Genomic DNA, 26,150 nt, shown 5'->3' with positions numbered 1-26,150 from the left:
GTTTAACAAATGGTCTTTATTAGGAGCACAGCAAACAAAGCAGCGACATTTCGGGAGCTTCCTCCCTTTGTCAAGCAACGTCGCTGCTTTGTTTGCTGTGCTCCTAATAAAGACCATTTGTTAAACCACTGATTGCTGCCATACTTCTTGGACTTTTATTACCTTGTAGCTAAGCATCTTCTGACAGCCCCTTGATCACATGACTGTGATTATTTAAAATCTATTGAGTTGCATTTAGTACTGTGTTGTGCTAACTCTTAAATACTTTCCCGGGCGTGAACACAATGTTATCTAAATGGCCCACGTGAACTAGCAGTCTCCTGTAGTGAAAAGCAAATACAAAAGCATGTGATTAAGAGGCTGTCATTAGAGCCATTGAAAAAGGCAGAAATTTAGAGGTTTAAATGTTTTATAAAGTATATTATTATAACAATGTTGGTTGTGCAAATCTGGGGAATGTGTAGTAAAGGCATTATCCATCTTTTTAAACAATAACAATTTTTGTGTAGACCGTCCCTTTAAGATCCAGGTTGGTTAGGAGATATAACAACATAATAATGCATAGTAGTTGACCTTTTAATGCCGTTATGGCATTCTATTCCATCCTAACCGTGCAGGGCTTTAGTGTTAGGACGGAATAGAACGTCCTAGCCGTTTGGCTGTCCTGAAGATAACGGGGCTTCCTGGATGCGATTGCAGTCTTGAGGGTGTGCCTAGCATCCTAGGGAAGCCCCCCTGACCCGATCCCATAACTGACAAATTATGAGACCCTGTCATGAAAGGGTTAAGTGTACTTAAAAAAAAAAATTCCCCTGTGTTTCTAGTGCTGTGTTTCAGCTGCACAGTATAAAATTTATGGGACGCTGTTCCTTTTATTTTTGTTTTTGTTCTTTGAAACATAACCCAATAAAAGTGCCAAACTTGCAGGGAGAGCATGTCTCCTCTTATCTATTTCTATATATACACACACAAAGTCCAATACTTGGGGGACCGATGATCTAAAGGTCTCTGGGCTGAAACGATTATTAAAGAATGCTTGCCAGTACTTTTTATATCCCTGGTGGAATGATCTAAAGATAATTTTTACCCTGAAAACAGGGTGTCTCACTAAGGGGCGTATACTGCTTTTTTTGTATGTGGAGGAGATACATACATACATTCATTCATTCATTCATTCATTCCAAAAGTGCACAATAAAATTTCTAATTTTAAAAACCTTACAAAACAAATAATTTAACCGTTCGCACAAGAATACGCAGGGAAAAATTGTATTGCTATGGTGCATCAAAAACCGTAACAAAATTGTTCACCAAAAATCTTATTTTATAAAAAATTTAAAATTTGTATGTAAATCACACAGGAATAAATTGTAATAAATATGCACATTGTAAATCGTAATTTAAGTACATTGGATGAGCAAAAAGCACACAAATTCTTACTTAAAGGGACACTGAACCCAATTTTTTTCTTTTGTAATTCAGAAAGAGCATGCAATTTTAAGCAACTTTCTAATTTACTCCTATTATCAATTTTTCTTCGTTCTCTTGTTATCATTATTTGAAAAAGAAGGCATCTAAGCTTTTTTTTTTGTTTTAGTACTCTGGACAGCACTTTTTTTATTGGTGGATGAATTTATCCACCAATCAGCAAGGACAACCCAGGTTGTTCACCAAAAATGGGCCGGCATCTAAACTTACATTCTTCATTTCAAATAAAGATACCAAGAGAATGAAGAAAATTTGATAATATTAGAAAGTTGCTTAAAATTTCATGCTCAATCTGAATCGCGAAAGAACATTTTTGGGTACAGTGTCCCTTTTAAGTCCAAAATTCAAAGCATAATTGTTTTTTGGTGTGTTTGAAATTGTCTCTCAAATCCCAGCGTAATTATCTATCTAAACATTTTTGCCCTACAGATCTCGCGGGCAAGCTTTTAATAAAATACTCAAAACAATTAAATTGGCCCCTACAATAGATGATATATTCAAGCTAAACTACATACCACTTAAACAGACAATTATCAGTGATCTTTCTTCATGGAGGTCCAAACAGATCTCGTGGCTAGGACGCATAGAGGTAATCAAAATGAATATTTTCCCGAGAATATTATACTATCTCCAGACACTACCCATTCCACTCCCCAAACACTATCTACCATCCATACAGAGAGCATTTCGGGAATATATATGGAACAAAAAACCACCTAGAATCAACCAACACACAATGCAATTACCTAGAACATTAGGAGGTTTGGGGGTACCAAATTTAGAATTATACAGGCAAGCTATATTTTTACAAAGAATCGTAGACTGGAACATCCATTACCATCATAAGAGATGGGTCCCTCTGGAACACTTAATATCTCAAAGACCCCACTTAGGACGTCTTTGTTGGAATAACTCCATCAAATTTAGTCTGAAAAATGATAACCCGGTGACTAGGGAGACCTACCAGATCTGGACAAAAACTATACACACATCTTTATTTATTTCCTCCATACCTTCCCCGCTGACATCCTTAATAGAGAATGGCGAGTTTACATTGAGCCCATTTACAAATTCCTCGACTACAGATTCAATAACCAGAGACTATACCATCCGACAGATGGTTATTAATGAAACAATACGCTCACAAACTGACCTAACAACAGAGGGACACGAATGTTTTGCTAACTGGTTCACCTACAGACAAGCTAGAAATTATATTCTCAAACACAAAGATCATAACAACATGGTAAGGCCATTGACCAACTTCGAAACCTTATGTACACAACCTCCTCCAATCAGACATACACTAGCTAGAATATATAAATTATTAATACAGAGGCCACCAAGTCATATACCACCATACCTAGAAAAATGGGAAACCGATCTGGGGGTTATTATAACTCCCCAGATGGGTGACTCGATACTTCAAGCCACCGTCAAATCCTCTATTTCATCTTCCATACTGGAAATTAATCTCAAAATACTATACAGGTGGTATTTTACCCCACAAAAATTACACCGACTATTCCGCTCACAGCCTAATAAATGTTGGAGATGCGGACATGTAAACATCAATGCAGCACATATGTGGTGGTGGTGGTGGTGCAATGCCATTCAGAACTTTTGGAGACAGGTAATAGGGGAAGTAGAAAACATAATGGAAACAATATTCCCGTTAGACCCCCTAATATGGCTGCTAAACAAAAAACCTAAAATTAAATATAAACCTTACCTAAACTTATTTAAGATTATGACTAACGGGGCAAAACAACTGATAGCCAAAAACTGGAAATATAATGGAGCACCTTCACTTATTATGTGGGTTCAGAAGGTTACCGAGTTAATTTCACTAGAAGAATACTATTATCTCAAACATGGAAAAATGGATACTTATGCAGTGATAACCCAAACTTGGGACACATATCTTCAATTACTTAAAGAAAAACAACCCACAGAAAGTTAGACTGGTTAGGGGACATGGGCAGAGCAGGACGGATCCTTTCCCCTTTTTTTTTTTTTTTTTTTTTTTTTTTTCTTTTCTTTCTTCTCTCCCCTTTTCTCTTTCTCTCCTCTCTCCCTCCCTTATTCTCTACCTTCCCGCTACCCCTTTTCCTTTTTTCTATATTGTTATTACGTATATCTCTATTGATTCCAATAAGTAGAGAGTTCTAGAAAGTTAATATATTTTGTATTAAAGTAAGGATAACAAATAATGGACAACTGTTGGATATGTAAACAACAAGGAGCTGCGTCTCCTATTATATGTATCACATTATGCAATATTCAATAAAGTTGTTTATAAAAAAAAAAAAAAAAAAAAAAAAAAATACTCAAAACACCAATTAAATAGAAATACCTATGCATACGAAAATAACTAATTTTAAAGTATAGTGCACTGAAAACAGCATATTTTTGATTTTTTTTTTATTAGGCATAAAATTCAAGTTTAAACATACGCCAGTTTCTCCCTGTGTACTTCGTCCCCCATTAAGAACTTTCTCATAGCAGAGAGCTCTCATTATTTTTATGGGAGACAGCTCAGCACTTGCAAAAAAGGACCATTTTCTTTGATAATTGCACCGAGACTGTCCCTGCGAGGTTAAACCTTGTTTTCCACATTTTGGTGGCAAACTTTTGATCATCTGGCCCTTAGACAGAACAATTGAAAATTTACATTTTTGTACCTTTCTCTCCCACCCTGTGGGAGCTGTCTACTGATGTCTCTAATTTGCATATCTTTTGTGTATCCATTAATGCAGTATTGACATTTTCATTAAAGCCCTCACCAACACTGCGCCCTACTATATTTCTGCTCTTGTCTGCAAATGCTCCCTATCTCACCCCCTCCGCTCTGCCAAGGACCCAATTCTCTCCTCATTATTATTATTATTTCTTCTGCTGGCTGTGTTTACATTGCCTTTCAATAGCTTGGACTTAAAGGGACAGTCTACACCAGAATTGTTATTGTTTTAAAAATATAGATAACGCTTTTACTACCCATTTTCCAGCTTTGCACAACCAACATTGTTATATTAATATACTTTATAACATTTTAAACCTCTAAATTTCTGCCTGTTTCTAAGCCACTACAGTCAGCCTCTTATTACATGCTTTTTTATTTGCTTTTCACAACAAAATACTGCTAATTCATGTGGGCCATATAGATAACATTGTGCTCTCTCCCGTGGAGTTGTGCATGACAGTGCACTAATTGGCTAAAATGCAAGTCATGTGATCAGGGGGCTGTCAGAAGAGGCTTAGATACAAGGTAATCACAGAGATAAAAGTACATTAAAGGGACAGTCAAGTATAAATTAAACTTTCATTATTCAGATAGGACTTTTAATTTTTATTGACTTTCCAATTTACTTTTATCATCAAATTTGCTTTTTTTCTCTTGGTATTCTTAGTTTAAACTAAGCATAGGTAGGCTCATATGCTAATTTCTAAGCCTTTGAGGGCTGCCTCTTATCACAGGCTTTTTAAATCTCTTTTCAACACAAAGAGACAGAAAGTACACGTGGGCCATATAGATAACACTGTGTTCAGGCACAGAAAGTTATTTAAGATCTAGCACAACACAATGCTAAATTTAAGACAATAGATAATAAACAGTCACAGTCATGTGATCAGGGGGCTGGAAGAAGGTTCCTAGATACAAGGTAATCACAAAGGTGAAAAGTACATTAATATAACTGTGTTGGTTATGCAAAACTGGGGAATGAGTAATAAAGGGATTATCTATCTTTTAAAACAATAACAATTCTATGGTTGACTGTCCCTTTAAGATAACCATGTTGGCTGTGCAACATTGGGGAATGGGTAAAAAAGGGATTATCTATCTTTTTAAACAATACAAATTTTGGAGTAGACTGTCCCTTCTTAAGTATAGAATCATTAAGTATAGGTGGGGATACCACCGGCTAAATTGGCTATTTCAAATGCTGAAATAGGTGTAAAGGAGCTACTTTTCAACAATTTAATACACTCCAGCAGGTAAAATGGATCATTGGGAACAAATTAAAGAGGATAATTTTTTGGGGGGTAAACTGTCCTTTTTCATCTTTACAGCAATGAGTCACGTTGCGGCATTATAAGTTATAATGATAATAGTAAAGGTAATTGACACATTCACCTTTCACTGCCTCTTTAACACAAATGGGGAATGTGATAGACAAAGGACACACATATAGTATACACAAGATATGAAGAAAGTTACTGAGTTAAAAAAAAACTGATGCAGAACCATAATAGCCCAGGAGATTATTTCTATACATTTAATACATGTAACAGGGTAATTTCACTATCTGCAGTCTGTGTGCAGTGAGAGAACTCAAAGGAAAGAACTTTGTGTGAGATGCTGTGGGAACGTTCTTTCAGCCTAGGCTCTCACATACATATTCTTGAGAATACCAGATCTGAGCTGAGGTCTGAAGAATTCTAGATGTGGATTTGGTTCAACGCACAACCTATATTGTCAACAGCTGCATACAGAATCCTCCAAAGTAGCTTCAATATAGATTTGCCTTCCACATGCATCTAAACTTGCTCTCTACACCTTACAATAATACAGCTTTTATACTGAGAAATAAATTCAGCTGCAATATGTAGTTTAGGGGAAGATACAGTTTTAAGGCACTTTCCAATTTACTTATCAAATTTTGAACAGGTGTTTTTTTTTTTTTAAATATTAACACTTCTTGGGAAACAAGATTCTACTGAGCGTGTGAAAAAGCTCACAGGGTATACTTATGGGAGAAAAAAATAATTTGTCAGAAAAAAAATCTACTGCTTATTTTGAAATTCAGAGTAGATGTTAAATCATTGTCTTTTTATTATGCACTTGTTAATTATGTAATTCTAGTGCATTGTGTGGTTCTTTTTTAAAGGGACATTAAACACTAAAAAATAAAATAGCAGACATATTGATGCATTCAATGCCTGATACTAATATGCAGACCTATTTTATTATATTAGTCATTTAAATATTTAAGAAATAAGTTAAATAAAAAGCATTACTTTATTTACTTTTTAAGTCTTTCAAGAGATTGCTCATTCTTCAGTCCAAGGTGAAATACTTCAGATATGAAGAGCAATTTCTCGAAAGCTTAAATAAACTAGCGGTCTATACCATGCACATTATACCATTTGTATTTTCAGGGCTAATGATTACATTTCTCTAGAGAGATTATTATGTCACATTAATCTTGCATGTGTTGCTAGGTGAAGACTTTTAATGATCAAACACTGTTAATGACCAATCTGTCCTTTTACAAAGCTATGTTTGCAGTATTTTGTTACCTTGGAAGCAGATTTTCTTCCATCACACCTGAACTGCCGCGTCCCCATTATACTGAGCAGTAGCACATACCCCCCCCCCCTCCCCAGTATATATTGCCAAACCCATTGCCGCCTCAATACAAAACTCTCACCTCTTTTTCTTAGGGATGATTGGCCAAAATGTAATGGGAACCGGTTTTGTCTCCTCACTGGACCTTTTTGATTTTCAGCTTTATTATTTAAAGGACGACTAAATGCAGTAGAATTGCATAATTAACAAGAGCATAATATACAGACAAAGGAATAATACTTATTCTGAATTTCATATAAGCAGCAGATTTTTTTTTTTTTTTTTTTTTTTTTTTTAAATTTATTTTCTCTTGCATTTTCCAGCAGCCTGCATCATGTGACAGACATCAGCCAATCACAGACTAGTATACGTATACCTTGTGAGCTTGTGCACATGCTCAGTAGGATCTTGTTGCCCAGAAAGTGTCTATATAAAAAGACTGCAAACTTTGATAATGAAAGTAATTTGGAAAGTGTCTTAAAACTGCTGCTCTATCTGATATCATAAAAGTTAATTTTGACTTGAGTGTCCCTTTTTAAGAGGCTATTGTACTACAAAAAAAATGTATTAGTTGGGTTTTTTTTCCGGGGGGGGGGGGTATTCTGAATAAATTATGTTGTAACATTGTATTTTGTCATTGTTCCCCTTTTGGCACATCTTGACTATGTCTTCCTCAAATAATTCCGTTTTTTTTTTTTTAGCTCTTAAAGGGATATGAAACACAAAAAAGCGTACCATTTAAAAAAAATAAATAAATAAAAGGTTTCCAGTTTACTTCTATTATCAAATTTGCTTTGTTCCCATGATATTCTTTGTTGAAGAGATACATAGGTAGGTATCTGGAGCACTGCATAGCAGGAAATAGTGCTGCCATCTAGTGCTCTTGCAGATGGAAAATATTCTTGCAAAACTGCTGCCATATAGTGCTTCAGAAATGGGCTGGCTCTTAATCATACATCCCTGCTTTTCAACAAAAGATACAAAGAAAAAGAGAAGTAAATTAGAATGTTGTGTGAATGGCAATGCTATATCCTCTCATTAACTCCTAATAGACAGAGAAAAATGTTATTTGAAAACTCAAATGATATCATGGTGGAGAGTTTGTAAGGTCACCCGTCTGTTTTATCGGAGGAAATAGCACTGCCTTAGCAACCTTAGAGAAGAGGTGAAACTATAATATGTATTTGTTATTTTAATTTATTTCCTCATGTTGTGCAAGATGAAATTCTGAGATTTAATAATATAGATCTATAGATTGAATCAAATATTGGTTATATTATGATTTAGCCTTAGAAATACGTAAGTCAAGTAATTTAATTTTGATTTAAAATAAGATTTGACTTAGATGACTTGATATTTTGTAATTGGGAATATGCACAGTATCTTTTGAACACAGGTTTAAAGGGACAATGAACCCAAATTTTTTCTTTCGTGATTCAGATACAGTATGCAATTTTAAGCAACTTTCTTATTTACTCCTATTATCACATTTTCTTTGTTCTCTTGTTATCGTTATTTAAAAAAGAAGGCATTAAAGGAGCCAGACGATTTTTGGTTCAGACCTGGGCAGCACTTGTTTATTTGTGGGTGAATTTATCTACCAATCAGCAAGAACAACCCAGGTTGTTAACCAAATGGGCCGGCTTCTAAACTTACATTCTTGCTTTTCAAATGAAGATACCAAGAGAATGAAGAAAATTTGATAATAGGAGTAAATTAAGTTGCTTAAAATTGCATGCTGTGTCTGAATCACGAAAGACAAAAATTGGGTTCAGTGTCCCTTTTAAGGATGAGATGTTAGAATGCGGATATATTGATAAAACAATGACCTACTTACAGCAAAATCCAAAGGCCACTTCTCTCTGCTTATCCTCCTTGACATGTCTGCAGCCTTTGACACCCTCTTCTGCTCCAAACCCTCCAATCCTTCGGCATCTGTGACACAGCTCTCTCGTGGTTCTCTTCCTACCTGACTAACCGTACATTTAGTGTAGCCTTCTCCGGAGCATCCTCTGCCCCGTTACCACTTTCTGTTGGGGTACCTCAAGGCTCTGTCCTTGGTCCCCTTCTCTTTTCAATCTACACGTCATCACTAGGTTCCTTAATAAAGTCCCATGGGTTTCAATACCATTTGTATGCCGATGACACCCAAATCTACCTCTCTGCACCAGACCTACCTCCTTCCTTACTAACCCGTGTCACTAACTGTCTTTCTCACATCTCATCTTGGATGTCCTCTCGCTACCTTAAGCTAAATCTCTCCAAAACTGAACGCTTTATTTTCCCCCCTTCTTCCAATGTCTCCACCCCTAAAATTTCTATAACTATTGATAATTCCATCAATACCCCTTCCCCGCATGCCCGATGTCTTGGGGTCAGATGTCAGATCTTTCCTTCACTCCTCACATTCAGTCCTTGGCTAAAGCCTGCCGCTTCCACCTTAAAAACATCACTAAAATTAGACATTTTCTTACACAAGATACAACCAAGATTTGAATCCACTCTCTCATCCTTTCCCGCCTCAACTACTGCAATTCCGTCCTCTCTGGTCTACCTAGCTGCCACATAGCTCCTTTACAATCCATAATGAATGCCTCTGCCAGGCTCATCTTCCTTACTAGTCGCTCTTCATCTGCTGCACCTCTCTGCCAATCCCTTCACTGGCTTCCTCTAGGATTAAACATAAAATCCTCACACTGACATATAAAGCTCTCAACTGCACTGCTCCCCCCTACATCTCAGAACTTGTCTCTAGATACTCTCCCTCCCGTCCCCTTCGATCAGCTCAGGATCTCCTCCTCTCTTGTTACTTCCTCACATTCCCGTTTACAGGACTTCTCCAGACTGGCCCCCATCTTGTGGAAGTCCCTGCTCGCTCCATAAGACTCTCCCCTAGTTTTAACAGCTTCAAGCACTCCCTAAAAACTCTACTATTCAGGGATGCATACAACCAACACTAACCTTTCCTAACTCCATTGCTTTCCCCTTGAACCCCTTAGAATGTAAGCCTATGCGTCCAGCTGTTTACAGATCGCTTCATAAGAGCCGACTACAACAGTGAAACTCTCGGCAGGGCCCTCTACCCACTTGACCCCTACAAAACCTATCCTGTACACCGACTATGTTTACAGCGCTGCGGAATCTGTTGGCGCTCTACAAAGTCATGATGATGATGATGATGATATACACCAATTTTCATTCTGGTGTACTATATAAACGTGTCCTTCAGCGTAGCACTTAGTTTAATCTTGAAAGGTGGCAAGATTGTGTTATATAATATGCCAAACGCTTAAAGGGACAGTCGACTCAAAAAAACATTTGAAGTTTTACATATAAATTTTCCTTCTATCATAATTTACCAAAGTAGCCTAGTTTTCAAATATATTGTGTTTGCCAGTAAAATCACTTACTGTTCGCGCTGCAGCCATTTAAAAATGTCCATTAAGCCCCTCCCTTTTTCATCGTCGGTGACATCAGCATGTTCTTGTGATCCGTGTAATTTTTTGATCCTCCTCGTAACCAGCTTTTGCGCATGCACAATGCGCCTATTATATTAAAGGGGAACTTTTAAGGTCAGATTACCAGTGGAACGTTATTTATTGCTCAAGCGTTAACTGCGCTAGAAGCTTTTTGCGTGCGTCTGGTTGCGCTTGTATTACATGTTTGAAAGTAAACCTACCCCCCCCCCCCATAGAAGTCAATGTAGCAAAAAAAGTGGGATAAAAACCTCCCTACTCGCGCGCAAACACGATCTGATATTCTCAAGTGCACTAACCCGGCATGAAAATATGAATATTTCACATTCCAGTGTTCTTTACATAGAACAATATTGTGTATTCATAAATACATATTTCTACATATATCTGATGGTATTTTGAGATATATTATATATTTAAAAATGCTTAGACCATATTCCCTTTATGTGCAGAACATTGGAATGTCAAATATTTACAGCAAATACACAGTATAACACTTTATTAAATATGAATATTGCAGAAATATGCTTTTTCATGTTTTCAGCTACTTAACTGCAAAGGGCTCCAGTATGTATGTATGTCTGTAATTATGTATATACACACATAAACATATCTATACATGCATATACATATTTAGATATATATATAGATATTGCAAAACCTGTTAACCAGAGCTCTGAGGTCACGCTAATCCAACGAACGCTCAATCGATCACGTTTACTTTCAACTTGTAATACGAGCAAAAAACCTGATGCGCACAAACGCCCACCCTAATCCCATTTTTGCTTGCGTGTAACTGGCAGTGCTCCACTCGTAATCTAGCCCTTATTACTCTAAAATAAAATCAAAAGCATATGAAAATATAGCGAATTGTAAGATACTATACAGTGAAAGCAGAGTAATATAATTTGTATTAGCTGCAGGAATTCATTTTAAAGTACCCCCTCCCTGCTAACTGCGCTCTCCCCAGTTAACTCTCTTACTTTCTTTTGGAGACATCTCGCAAATTGCATGGGTTTTTGCATCTGATAGCCTAACCCTAAAAGAGAGAGAGCTCCTTTGTGTTCTATCACCATGCACAGATTAAGTGAAACAATATTACTATATGAATATGGTACAAAATTCATACAAAATTTAAATATTATTTTAGTAAAAATGGCAAACAATAAAAAATAAACTAGTTGTAAAGGAGTTTATTACCTTAATTCAATAGTGGGAGGAAAAAATATATTATTCATATGAGATCCTGACGTTTTACTCTTAGCTCCCAAATAGCTGTACGCTTTTCTCGAAACATACAACCTAACTAGTGCATAAATGTTTTAGTGTATTAAATAATTTTATCATAGCTATTTTAAAAACAATAATGGAAAAAGTACATAAAGTATAAACACAATTAGCTTGTGTGGGTAGGTTTGATTGGTGCATTTTAGTTAATCATATAACATGTCCTGATTTGCAAGAAGAGTGGAAGAATAAATTAAATGTTGTTGTGCGTGTCATATTTTGTTAATATGTTAACAGGAAGGTAGGAGTAGGTACCCAGAATGCTTTGCACCATGGAAATGTTCTGTTTGTGACTGAAAACCAGCTGGCATGGAGTCATGTGTTTCTGATATTGCTAGCTGAAAATGATTGTTGTACAACAGCATGTGACTACCAGATGGAGAACTATCTATTTATTTTGTACATATGATACAGTGCCTTCCTGTAAACATTTGAATGTATTTTCAAAGATCAGAAACATCTGTAAATTAGTCTCAGTGCTTAACATTTATTTATAACTTGTACATAACTTATGGTATATAATTTTCTCATTGCAGATCTGTTCATGGCTCTATTAACATCTTGGCCTTGTTTGTCATGGACCCCACTGATTTCTTTATGGTTGCTGTGTACTTTATGCAATTCGGCCAATGCCCAGACATCAGCACCCCCACGAGGATGTGGGTCAGGCTTAAATCCCTTGTACTACAACCTATGTGACCTTGACGCAGTCTGGGGCATTGTGCTGCAAGCCATCACCAGTGCGGGCATTGTGTCTTCATTCATACTCACTATTGTTCTGATAGCCAGCACACCCTTTGTCCAAGATAAGAAGAAGAAAAGTATACTGGGTACTCAAGTCTTCTTTCTCCTAGGGACATTTGGTCTTTTTGGACTTGTCTTTGACATGATCGTCAAAGAATACTTCTCCACGTGTGCATCTAGAAGGTTCCTCTTTGGGGTACTGTTCGCAATCTGCTTCTCTTGCCTATGGGCACATGGATTTTATCTCAACTTCCTGGTGCGGAAAAACACCAGCCCCAGCGGCTGGTGGATTTTTGTCATGGCGGTGTGTCTCGCTTTGGTTGAAGTTATCATCAACACAGAATGGCTCATTATTACTATTGTCCGTTCTTCAAGCACTCAAGGTGATCCCTGTGCCATAGCTAATGAAGACTTTGTGATGGCCCTTATATATGTTATGTTCCTAATACTTGCAGGCTTTGTGACTGCTTGGCCAGCATTATGTGGTCAGTATGGACACTGGAAGAAGCATGCAATTTTCATTCTGATTACTCTCTTCATATCTGCTGCCATCTGGATTGTCTGGATTGTAATGTATGTTTATGGGAATAGAAAGGTTGGAATCCCTTTGTACTGGGATGACCCAACATTAGCCATAGCTCTTGTTTCAAATGCATGGGCTTTTATCTTCTTCTATATTATCCCAGAGATTTCCCAGCTGACAAAGCCAAACAGGGACCAGACATTTCAGGAAGAGCTGTATCAAACTAGAGGCGTGGGCTATGAGACGATCCTGAAGGAACAGACTTCCCAAAACATGTATGTGGAGAACAAAGCTTTTTCCATGGATGAACCAAATTCATGTAAGTGTTGATGCTGACTCACCAAACCTCATTTATTTGTATAAATAATATATATGTATTTAATTTTGTAAAATATATATTTGTGTAAGGGATGGACACCAAATCACAGCCTCTAAAACGGGAAAAAAAAATAGAATATATGCATTAAAATTATTTTTTATTTTGTAAGACCTTCATCTTACATATATGTACAGGTCTGACCAATAACATGAATCCAAACTAGTTCAGATATCTGCCAATACAGTACAATAGAATGTTCAGTAGTACATATAGTTTGTGTTATACTGATCAGTAACTTAGGTCAACATTTTTTTTAATTTTTTTTCCATTAGCTGCCAAAAGGCCTGTTTCTCCATATAGTGGATACAATGGTCAGGTTCGGAGTAGTGTGTACCAACCAACGGAGATGGCATTGATGAACAAAAATATGGTAAGTGACCCTTCTCTTCCGGTAGAGGTCTCTGTGACTTTAAGCAAGTCTCCAGTCAGTTGGAACAGCTTTTTGAATACTATGTGGTTGTGCAAACTTCTAAGAACACTACTCAGCTGTTCATACCCATCATGCACACGTCCTAAATAGACGTATAACAGTGCAACCTTTGTCTGCATGTTGTCAGTTTTGGTTCACCTTAAGTAGATCAACAGACAGTTTATACTCCATCCTCTTCCAGAACCTTGCTCACTTTTTTATTTTCATTTTCTTACCTTACTTCTGAATCCAAGTATTTTAATTTCTTTGTAAACATATTTTGTTTCTAAATAGTGACATTTATGAAATATCTATGTATGTATTAATTTTTCTAAATGCTTAAAGGGACAGAAAACCCCCAAAATGTATTTCTTGAAATGGATAGGACATACAATTTTTAAACAACTTTACAATTTACTTCTATTATATAATTTTGCTTCATTCTCTTGTTATCCTTTGCTTAAGAATCAGCGTTGCACTACTGGCAGCTAGATGAACACAGTTAACCATTCACAAAATACAAATATGTGCTCGCTCCCATTAGTGTAGGATATGTGCGTATTCTTTTTCAACAAGGGTTACCAAGAGACAAGCACATTTGAAAATAAAAGTGAATTTAAAAGTGAATCTTAAAATTGCAGGCTTATCTGAATCATGCAAGTTTTAATTTTGACTTTCCTATCCCTTAAAGTCTAAACCTTTAGTTAATGGATAGATGAATATGTAAATAAAATAATGATACACACATTACAGATCCTGCTTACACAGTAATATTTTTTTACAGAGTTCAAAAATAAAAATAATTTACCAGTCTGTTAAAAAAATGCAATTCCGTTGTACTATAGTTTTTTTGTTTTGTTTTTTGTTTTGTTTTTTAACAGACACTGTTTCCATTTAAATTACAAGCCATTTCTGTTGTCTTGCAATACATACTAGTCAAGTCTGAAAGTTTTCAGAATACAATAACACAAGGCTTGCCATTGTTACTTTTGTTAGTAAAACTAACATTGTTTTGCAGCATCTTATCACTTCTGCTTTGGCCAATTTGTGACAGATTTGTTGCAGGTTAGGCTTGTAAAGCGTGTAGTGAGCACTTCTCAAAAAATGAGCCAAAATAAATGATGAAAGTGTTTTGCAGGTTTTTCCAACTAAGCATATTTAAACATTTTATATTACCACCTTTTTTAAGTACTGAAAATTCTACTTAAAATAACTTTAAAATGTTTAGCTTTATATATAAGCTGGGGATAAAGATTCTTTAAAGGGACAGTACACATCAATTTTCATATAACTGCATGTAATAGACACTACAATAAAGAAGAATATGCACAAATACTGATCTAAACATCCAGTATAAAATCTTTTAAAAACGTACTTAGACGCTCCCAGTTTAGCACTGTTGATAAGGTTAGGCTGGAACACCCAGTGAAAGGGCTGTGAAAGCAGGAAAAGCAGACCTCTCCCCCCCCCCCCCCCCCACCCACCCTCACTTGCATATGAAAAGTGAAATTGCACAAACAGGAACCAGCAGGAGTCTGTAAATGCGAGTGTACATATGATACTTTGGGGCTTGGTTAGGAGTCAGAAAATCAGCACAATTAAAACATAAGCCAAACTATACATTTTTGCAAAGCACTCACAGATGAACTATATAAATGGATCATCTACAAAACATTTATGCAAAGAAAAATCTAGTGTACAATGTCCCCTTTAAATATCCTCTGTTTTCTTAGAGGTGAAAACCACATGGACAGTTTGCCAGCAGACAGAGTCACTGCCAGCTAAATACAAGAGATATCAGAATGAATAAGCACAACCTAGTGCTGAACATTTATTCCATAAAGGTGTAAATTCAGTGTTCTGCAGAGACAAACAATGGCTTTTATTTCATATGTAATGTGCAGTGGTCTGCAGTCCATCCTAAATATTGTACAAAGTCCTGCTGCTTTCTATCAAAATACAGTGTTCTGCTTTCTCTTATTTATATATATATATATATATATATATATATATATATATATATATATATATATATATATACACGCAGCTCACCCCACAATACAGAGAGACATTAGGACACCCACGCAGCTCACCCCACAATACAGAGAGACATTAGGACACCCACGCAGCTCACCCCACAATACAGAGAGACATTAGGACACCCACGCAGCTCACCCCACAATACAGAGAGACATTAGGACACCCACGCAGCTCACCCCACAATACAGAGAGACATTAGGACACCCACGCAGCTCACCCCACAATACAGAGAGACATTAGGACACCCACGCAGCTCACCCCACAATACAGAGAGACATTAGGACACCCACGCAGCTCACCCCACAATACAGAGAGACATTAGGACACCCACGCAGCTCACCCCACAATACAGAGAGACATCAGGACACCCACGCAGCTCACCCCCACAATACAGAGAGACATTAGGACACCCCACGCAGCTCACCCCACAATACAGAGATACATTTCAGAGACACCCACGCAGCTCACCCACAATACAGAGAGACATTAGGACACCCACGCAGCTCACCCCACAATACAGAGATCGACATCTAGGATCAACCCAGCCCAAGCTCACCCCACAATACAGAGAGACATTAGGACACCCACGCAGCTCACCCCACAATCAGAGAGACTTTAGACACCCACGGGCAAGCTCACCCCCACAATACAGAGAGACATTAGGACACCCACGCAGCTCACCCCCACAATACAGAGAGACATAGGACACCCACGCAGCTCACCCCACAATTCAGAGAGACATCAGGACACCCACGCAGCTCACCCCACAATACAGAGAGACATCAGGACCACCCACGCAGCTCACCCCACCAATACAGAGAGACATCAGGACACCCACGCAGCTCACCCCCACAATACAGAGAGACAATCAGGACACCCACGCAGCTCACCACCCACAATACAGAGAGACATCAGGACACCCACGCAGCTCCACCCCCACAATACAGAGAGACATCAGGACACCCACGCAGCTCACCCCACAATACAGAGAGACATTCAGGACACCCACGCAGCTCACCCCCACAATACAGAGAGACATCAGGACACCCCACGCAGCTCACCCCACAATACAGAGAGACATTAGGACACCCACGCAGCTCACCCCACAATACAGAGAGACATTAGGACACCCACGCAGCTCACCCCACAATACAGAGAGACATTAGGACACCCACGCAGCTCACCCCACAATACAGAGAGACATTAGGACACCCACGCAGCTCACCCCACAATACAGAGAGACATCAGGACACCCACGCAGCTCACCCCACAATACAGAGAGACATCAGGACACCCACGCAGCTCACCCCACAATACAGAGAGACATCAGGACACCCACGCAGCTCACCCCACAATACAGAGAGACATCAGGACACCCACGCAGCTCACCCCACAATACAGAGAGACATCAGGACACCCACGCAGCTCACCCCACAATACAGAGAGACATCAGGACACCCACGCAGCTCACCCCCACAATACAGAGAGACATTAGGACACCCACGCAGCTCACCCCACAATACAGAGAGACATTAGGACACCCACGCAGCTCACCCCACAATACAGAGAGACATTAGGACACCCACGCAGCTCACCCCACAATACAGAGAGACATTAGGACACCCACGCAGCTCACCCCACAATACAGAGAGACATTAGGACACCCACGCAGCTCACCCCACAATACAGAGAGACATTAGGACACCCACGCAGCTCACCCCACAATACAGAGAGACATTAGGACACCCACGCAGCTCACCCCACAATACAGAGAGACATTAGGACACCCACGCAGCTCACCCCACAATACAGAGAGACATTAGGACACCCACGCAGCTCACCCCACAATACAGAGAGACATTAGGACACCCACGCAGCTCACCCCACAATACAGAGAGACATTAGGACACCCACGCAGCTCACCCCACAATACAGAGAGACATCAGGACACCCACGCAGCTCACCCCACAATACAGAGAGACATTAGGACACCCACGCAGCTCACCCCACAATACAGAGAGACATTAGGACACCCACGCAGCTCACCCCACAATACAGAGAGACATCAGGACACCCACGCAGCTCACCCCACAATACAGAGAGACATCAGGACACCCACGCAGCTCACCCCACAATACAGAGAGACATCAGGACACCCACGCAGCTCACCCCACAATACAGAGAGACATCAGGACACCCACGCAGCTCACCCCCCAATACAGAGAGACATCAGGACACCCACGCAGCTCACCCCACAATACAGAGAGACATCAGGACACCCACGCAGCTCACCCCACAATACAGAGAGACATCAGGACACCCACGCAGCTCACCCCACAATACAGAGAGACATCAGGACACCCACGCAGCTCACCCCACAATACAGAGAGACATCAGGACACCCACGCAGCTCACCCCACAATACAGAGAGACATCAGGACACCCACGCAGCTCACCCCACAATACAGAGAGACATCAGGACACCCACGCAGCTCACCCCACAATACAGAGAGACATCAGGACACCCACGCAGCTCACCCCACAATACAGAGAGACATCAGGACACCCACGCAGCTCACCCCACAATACAGAGAGACATCAGGACACCCACGCAGCTCACCCCACAATACAGAGAGACATCAGGACACCCACGCAGCTCACCCCACAATACAGAGAGACATCAGGACACCCACGCAGCTCACCCCACAATACAGAGAGACATCAGGACACCCACGCAGCTCACCCCACAATACAGAGAGACATCAGGACACCCACGCAGCTCACCCCACAATACAGAGAGACATCAGGACACCCACGCAGCTCACCCCACAATACAGAGAGACATCAGGACACCCACGCAGCTCACCCCACAATACAGAGAGACATCAGGACACCCACGCAGCTCACCCCACAATACAGAGAGACATCAGGACACCCACGCAGCTCACCCCACAATACAGAGAGACATCAGGACACCCACGCAGCTCACCCCACAATACAGAGAGACATCAGGACACCCACGCAGCTCACCCCACAATACAGAGAGACATCAGGACACCCACGCAGCTCACCCCACAATACAGAGAGACATCAGGACACCCACGCAGCTCACCCCACAATACAGAGAGACATCAGGACACCCACGCAGCTCACCCCACAATACAGAGAGACATCAGGACACCCACGCAGCTCACCCCACAATACAGAGAGACATCAGGACACCCACGCAGCTCACCCCACAATACAGAGAGACATCAGGACACCCACGCAGCTCACCCCACAATACAGAGAGACATCAGGACACCCACGCAGCTCACCCCACAATACAGAGAGACATCAGGACACCCACGCAGCTCACCCCACAATACAGAGAGACATCAGGACACCCACGCAGCTCACCCCACAATACAGAGAGACATCAGGACACCCACGCAGCTCACCCCACAATACAGAGAGACATCAGGACACCCACGCAGCTCACCCCACAATACAGAGAGACATCAGGACACCCACGCAGCTCACCCCACAATACAGAGAGACATCAGGACACCCACGCAGCTCACCCCACAATACAGAGAGACATCAGGACACCCACGCAGCTCACCCCACAATACAGAGAGACATCAGGACACCCACGCAGCTCACCCCACAATACAGAGAGACATCAGGACACCCACGCAGCTCACCCCACAATACAGAGAGACATCAGGACACCCACGCAGCTCACCCCACAATACAGAGAGACATCAGGACACCCACGCAGCTCACCCCACAATACAGAGAGACATAAGGACACCCACGCAGCTCACCCCACAATACAGAGAGACATCAGGACACCCACGCAGCGCACCCCACAATACAGAGAGACATCAGGACACCCACGCAGCTCACCCCACAATACAGAGAGACATCAGGACACCCACGCAGCTCACCCCACAATACAGAGAGACATCAGGACACCCACGCAGCTCACCCCACAATACAGAGAGACATCAGGACACCCACGCAGCTCACCCCACAATACAGAGAGACATCAGGACACCCACGCAGCTCACCCCACAATACAGAGAGACATCAGGACACCCACGCAGCTCACCCCACAATACAGAGAGACATCAGGACACCCACGCAGCTCACCCCACAATACAGAGAGACATCAGGACACCCACGCAGCTCACCCCACAATACAGAGAGACATCAGGACACCCACGCAGCTCACCCCACAATACAGAGAGACATCAGGACACCCACGCAGCTCACCCCACAATACAGAGAGACATCAGGACACCCACGCAGCTCACCCCACAATACAGAGAGACATCAGGACACCCACGCAGCTCACCCCACAATACAGAGAGACATCAGGACACCCACGCAGCTCACCCCACAATACAGAGAGACATCAGGACACCCACGCAGCTCACCCCACAATACAGAGAGACATCAGGACACCCACGCAGCTCACCCCACAATACAGAGAGACATCAGGACACCCACGCAGCTCACCCCACAATACAGAGAGACATCAGGACACCCACGCAGCTCACCCCACAATACAGAGAGACATCAGGACACCCACGCAGCTCACCCCACAATACAGAGAGACATCAGGACACCCACGCAGCTCACCCCACAATACAGAGAGACATCAGGACACCCACGCAGCTCACCCCACAATACAGAGAGACATCAGGACACCCACGCAGCTCACCCCACAATACAGAGAGACATCAGGACACCCACGCAGCTCACCCCACAATACAGAGAGACATCAGGACACCCACGCAGCTCACCCCACAATACAGAGAGACATCAGGACACCCACGCAGCTCACCCCACAATACAGAGAGACATCAGGACACCCACGCAGCTCACCCCACAATACAGAGAGACATCAGGCTATGTAAATCCTACACCATGACACTGGAAGACATCAGACTACGTAAATCCTACACCATGACACTGGAAGACATCAGACTACATACATAGTAACCAATAATAAAGGAAGGCATTTGATAGCACACAGTTAACCCTTCATAACACATAAGGGCCTCAGGAAATATACATATTACATCTTATAATACAGAAAGTGATATGGCTATGCACACATCACCCTTTATAATATAGAGAGACATCAAGCCATGCATACATCATAAGAAGCTAAACTCTATTAATCCAGAGAAACATCAGGAAACACATACCATAAAAATGAAATCCAGAGAAATAGCAATATGTTTAGCTGCCACACATATATTACATAGCATTTCATTTTCATCTCATAAAGAGAGAGCAATATTACAATTCATTTTATACAGACATTATGATATGTATCTCCAGTCTTTTTAGACTGTGAATATTAATATACAGACATCATATCACACAACTCCATGCTTTGTCCAATATATCAATATGCACAAGGACATATCTCACTCAGCATTACACACAGACAGCAGGACATACTTTTCTATGAACTTAACATATATAAAAAGCTATAAGGACACAGCTCTTGCTTTCTTCATATATAGATAAAACATGTATCCTATCATTACACAGATTTTAAGAAATGTACTCTCTATCTCATTCTACAACTAGTTCCCCAGCCTCATAATACACACAACAGGACATATACCCTTATCTGAATTCCCCTAATACAAAAACATGAGGACAAGGCCCTCTTAATTTCTTCTAACATGCAGCCATTGAGATACATATCTCTTGCCTACTCCTTTTTTTTTTTTTTTTTTCCATCACACACCCAAAACCAATACATTCTATTAATACACAGATGTAAGGACTTATACCTGCCTCCTAATCTTACACAATATAATGATTTGATACTCTAACTAAATTAACCAACATATCTTTCCTGCTACAGCCAGAACTTCCATATGATGTTATAATTCCAAGACCCACAGCCAACTCACACCCGGCAGCCAGCGGAAATGCCACAATACGAGCAGAGGACGCCTATGCTGCTCAGAACCGGAACAGTGCCAGTCCTCAAATCAAGAATTTACAGGTGGGACATGTGTGAGCAATGAAATCAAAGAATCAGCTTGCCATGTCATAGATACAACATGGACTCTATTATTTATTTTTATTTTTTAAATTGGGATCTCTGACATTCTAATCCAGGTGTTCTGTGATACAGTAACCAAACAAAGATGAATAATGATCACTAGATTTATTTCAGCTGAATCATTGCCCAGCCTCAGCAATGATACAATATTAGGACTCCCAATAAACCCAGAATTAGTAAGATGATTGGGAGGCCAACCCCAGGATCTCCCTTTTCTCCATTTGTATCAAGGTTTTTTTTATAGGAAACCACAAGCCCTACAAGAGTGTGCAAACTTTGTCCCCTAGGCGCTGTCCTCAGAAAGCACCACCCATGCCTCGCCCACTACACCTAGTCAATGACAAAAGTCACACTTTTTCTACATTGAAGGAATATTGTATTCAAACAAGTAGCTTGTGAAAAATCATGTTGAAGCTAATGTTTCACCATTAGTTTTGTACTACCTACTAATCTTCTCTGGCTAATAAGGACACGTGTCTCTCCTTTTTATTTGTGGGAATGGACATGCCTCTGCAAACATGACAAGTAAACCTTTTATTTTTTAGAGATCTATTTATTTGGTATTTATTTTAGAGCACCAGCAAATTCTGTAGTGCTAGATTTATTTAGTTTAAAGGGATACTGAACCCAAATATTTTTCTTTCATGATTCAGATAGACCATGCAATTTTAAGCAACTTTCTAATCTACTCTTATTATAATTTTTTTTTCTTCGTTCTCATGGTATCTCTATTTGAAAAAGCAGGAATGAAAGCTTACGAGCCGGACCATTTTTGGTTCAGCACCTTGGATAGTGCTTGCTGATTGATGGGTACATTTAGCCACCAATCAGCAAGCTGTACCCAGGTGCTAAACCAAAGATGGGCTGGCTCTTAAGCTTACATTCCTGCTTTTTAAAAAAAAGATACCAATAGAACGAAGAAAAAAACTTGATAACAGGAGTCAATTAGAAAGTTGTTTAAAATTGCATGCTGTATCTGAATAATTAAATAAAAAAAACTGGGCTCAGTATCCCTTTTAAATAACAAAAAAAAATTAACTGTAAAGTACCAAACATTCTTCAGTGTAAGCTTTTTATATTGATTGCATTTCTTCTTTGTGTTTTAGACGCAATCTCCATACAACCAGTGGTGAAATCTCACTGGCTCTACCACTAAAGGGATGTGATCTAACACTTTTTTAGCTTGTGCACGAGTGAGAAGACGAGCCTGGACAGAGACTTGATGCTGCTGGGTTTCCATACCCCTATACTGACACTCCAAACATAGGATGTACCTTTTTATGTAGGAAGTTCACTGGGATGTGTGGTCAAAGTTAATCTTTGGCTATCTATCATTTGGGTATCTCAAAAAGAAAAACTTTACAGCAAATCTTTTTCAATAGACTAAAGTTATAACTTTCTCTATAACAGCTTCTTATTTACACGCTAGTGTATAATGGTATTGAGCATGTGTAGAGCTGAATCTCCTAACAGTTCTCAAGCCTTTGGTTACAAAACACAGTGAATTATTTGATTATTATATTATTTAATATTTTATTGGGGTTAGAGATCATTGTAAGTATTCAGTTTGGCTTTAAGGTCATTATAGAGTTACACTATCCGAAGTGGTTTTATGCTGTTTGCACAGTAACCTAAGAAGATGGCAAAATATAACCTATTCCTGCATTTACTGCACCGAATGGGTTACCAAATGGTACCCCAGCGCTACTGAATCATAAGTGCCTTTAAAAAATATATATATATATATTTCACTATAAATATCCGCTTATTTCACCTGGATTAGCCAGACGGCATCCTGGTGCAGATTCAATGTTAAAAAAACAAAACAAAAAAAGTGTATTTTATTTCAAATTTTTCTGTATATAGTAAAAGTGTTATTTTTACATGCAAAGTGTGTGTGTGTGTGTGCGCGTGCATGAGTCTGAGTGTAATTGAATGTTTAATGCTAGTGCAGGGATCCTGCTGGGAAGTCCTACTGCAAAATCTGCCTGTGCAGAGAATAAAAATATACTTTATTTAAATAATCTGTTGTAAAAATTCTTACACTCCAAATGTTTTTCTTGTGACATCTAAAATAAACATTGTTGTCAAAGAAAATAAATCCTATTTTATTTAAATGAAACAAATTGCATTTTTTTTTCTGTATTTTGTATAATATAAAAATGAGAATAGTGATAACAAATCTTAATTAATAGTATGACCCATATAAGAGTTCAGATCAGACCCGTGGCCCTGCAGCCCCTGTCTCAGCTCAGCCCCATACCCACATCAGACTTCTGATTTAGACCTCCGGTCCTGCAAACTCTCTATTAGCCACATACTTACACCATACCTCAGACCCCTAGTTCTATAACCTACAGACTCAGACCCAAGGCTCTATAGCCTCCTGTCAGCTACAGACTCAGACCCCTGGCTAAACAGCCCCTCTCTCAGCTACAGACTTAGACCCCTGGCTCTATAGCCCCCCCTGTCAGCTACAGCATCAGACCCCTGGCTCTATAGCCCCCCTGTCAGCTACAGCATCAGACTCCTGGCACTATAGCCCCCCTGTCAGCTACAGCATCAGACCCCTAGCTCTATAGCCCCCCTGTCAGCTACAGCATCAGACCCCTGGCTCTATAGCCCCTCTGTCAGCTACAGCATCAGACCCCTGGCACTATAGCCCCACTGTCAGCTACAGCATAAGACCCCTGGCTCTATAGCCCCCCTGTCAGCTACAGCATCAGACCCCTGGCTCTATAGCCCCTCTGTCAGCTACAGATTTAGACCCCTGGCTCTACAGCTCACTGTCAGCTACAGCCTCAGACCCCTGGCTATACAACCCCTCTGTCGGCTACAGCCATAGACCCCCTAGCTATACAGCCCCTCTGTCCGTTACAGCCTCAGAACCCTGGCTATACAACCCCTCTGTCAGCTACAGCCATAGACCTCTGTCAGCTACGTCGTCGGACCCCTGGCTCTTCATCCTCTTTGTTCATAAACATGTGCAGGTGCTCCTAACAGCTAAACTGTAATGCTGCGGCGTCTACATTCTCATGTTAAAGCTTTGCTCTAACCACAAATTCTTTACATTAATGTTTAGCTCTGCACTTTCAGGTTGATCACAATTGTTTAGAAAAAATTATCTAATGGTTTTTAACAGAAAAACATCATTGACGTCAATGGAGATTTTTGTAGATAAAACATTTTGACAATAACGATTGACCCATTTATTAGTAAGGATATTAAAAGTGAAGGATGTGAGGACTCGCACACATCATGTAAGTGCAAGTAATACATAAAATTCAGATTCGGGAAAACAAAAAGGCCAGACTCCTGTTATTCAACATTCCATATTTCCACTGATTAAGCGAACACTGATAATGCAAATTCTCATGTTTATGAAGAAGCATCAATTAACTGTCAGCTAGATTACGAGTTTTGCGTTATGAGTGAAAAAAAGTGAAAATTCATAATGCTGCTTTTTCACTACCGCTGCTATTACGAGTCTTGTAGGTACATCTGTACCGCACACTTTTTTTGGCCGTAACGTAACTACCGCACCTTTCAAAAAGTCCTTTTTCAATGGATCTTCCATAGCACCAGTATTACGAGTTTAACTGTCCGGCTAAAAAGTGAGCGGTACAGCCTATAACTACAAGATCTGTACTATCACCTGAAAATCAGTAGTTATGAGTTTTACGTTACAAAGCTGTAATATAAAACTCATAAGTAAAGTGATACAAAGTACACAACACCCATAAACTACCTATTAACCCCTAAATCGAGGCCCTCCCGCATCACAAACACTAAAATAAATTATTAACCCCTAATCTGCCGCTCCAGACATCGCTGCCACTATAATAAACATATTAACCTCTAAACTGCCGTACTCCAGCATCGCAAACAATAGTTAAATATTATTAACCCCTAATCTGCTGCCCCAATGTCACCGCCACTATACTAAAGTTATTAACCCCTAAACCTAAGTCTAACCCTAACACCCACTAACTTTAACCTAATTAAAATAATTCCAAATAAAAATTACAATTAATACCTAAATTATTCCTATTTAAAACTAAATACATACTTACCTGTAAAATAAAACTTAAAGGGACACTGTACCCAAATTTTTTCTTTCATGATTCAGATAGAGCATGCAATTTTAAGCATCTTTCTAATTTACTCCTATTGTCAAATTTTCTTTATTCTCTTGGTATCTATATTTGAAAAGCAAGAATTTAAGTTTAGATGCCGGCCCATTTTTGGTGAACAACCTGGGTTGTCCTTGCTGATTGGACAGCACCAATAAACAAGTGCTGTCCATGGTTCTGAACCACAAATTGGCTGGCTCCTTAGCTTAGATGTCTTATTTTTCAAATAAAGAAAGCAAGAGA

General features: G+C 40.1%; 1 protein-coding gene across 1 annotated transcript in view; it reads left to right on the top strand.

The window, feature by feature from the left end:
- Positions 1–23,900, top strand: part of GPRC5C (G protein-coupled receptor class C group 5 member C) — a 32,726-nt gene extending 8,826 nt beyond the window's left edge. The window contains exons 2-5 of the mRNA XM_053706917.1: positions 12,137–13,186; positions 13,519–13,616; positions 21,571–21,714; positions 22,881–23,900. Of these exons, the coding sequence (XP_053562892.1) occupies positions 12,145–13,186; positions 13,519–13,616; positions 21,571–21,714; positions 22,881–22,907 (1,311 nt within the window). The 5' untranslated portion in view covers positions 12,137–12,144 and the 3' untranslated portion in view covers positions 22,908–23,900. The remainder of the gene's footprint in view (positions 1–12,136; positions 13,187–13,518; positions 13,617–21,570; positions 21,715–22,880) is intronic.
- Positions 23,901–26,150: the final 2,250 nt, after the last annotated feature.

The sequence above is a fragment of the Bombina bombina genome, chromosome 1 (genome assembly GCF_027579735.1).
Source record: "Bombina bombina isolate aBomBom1 chromosome 1, aBomBom1.pri, whole genome shotgun sequence".
NCBI lineage: Eukaryota > Metazoa > Chordata > Amphibia > Anura > Bombinatoridae > Bombina > Bombina bombina.
Note: the sequence above shows the minus strand (reverse complement) of the source record. Positions and strands in the feature narration are given on the sequence as shown.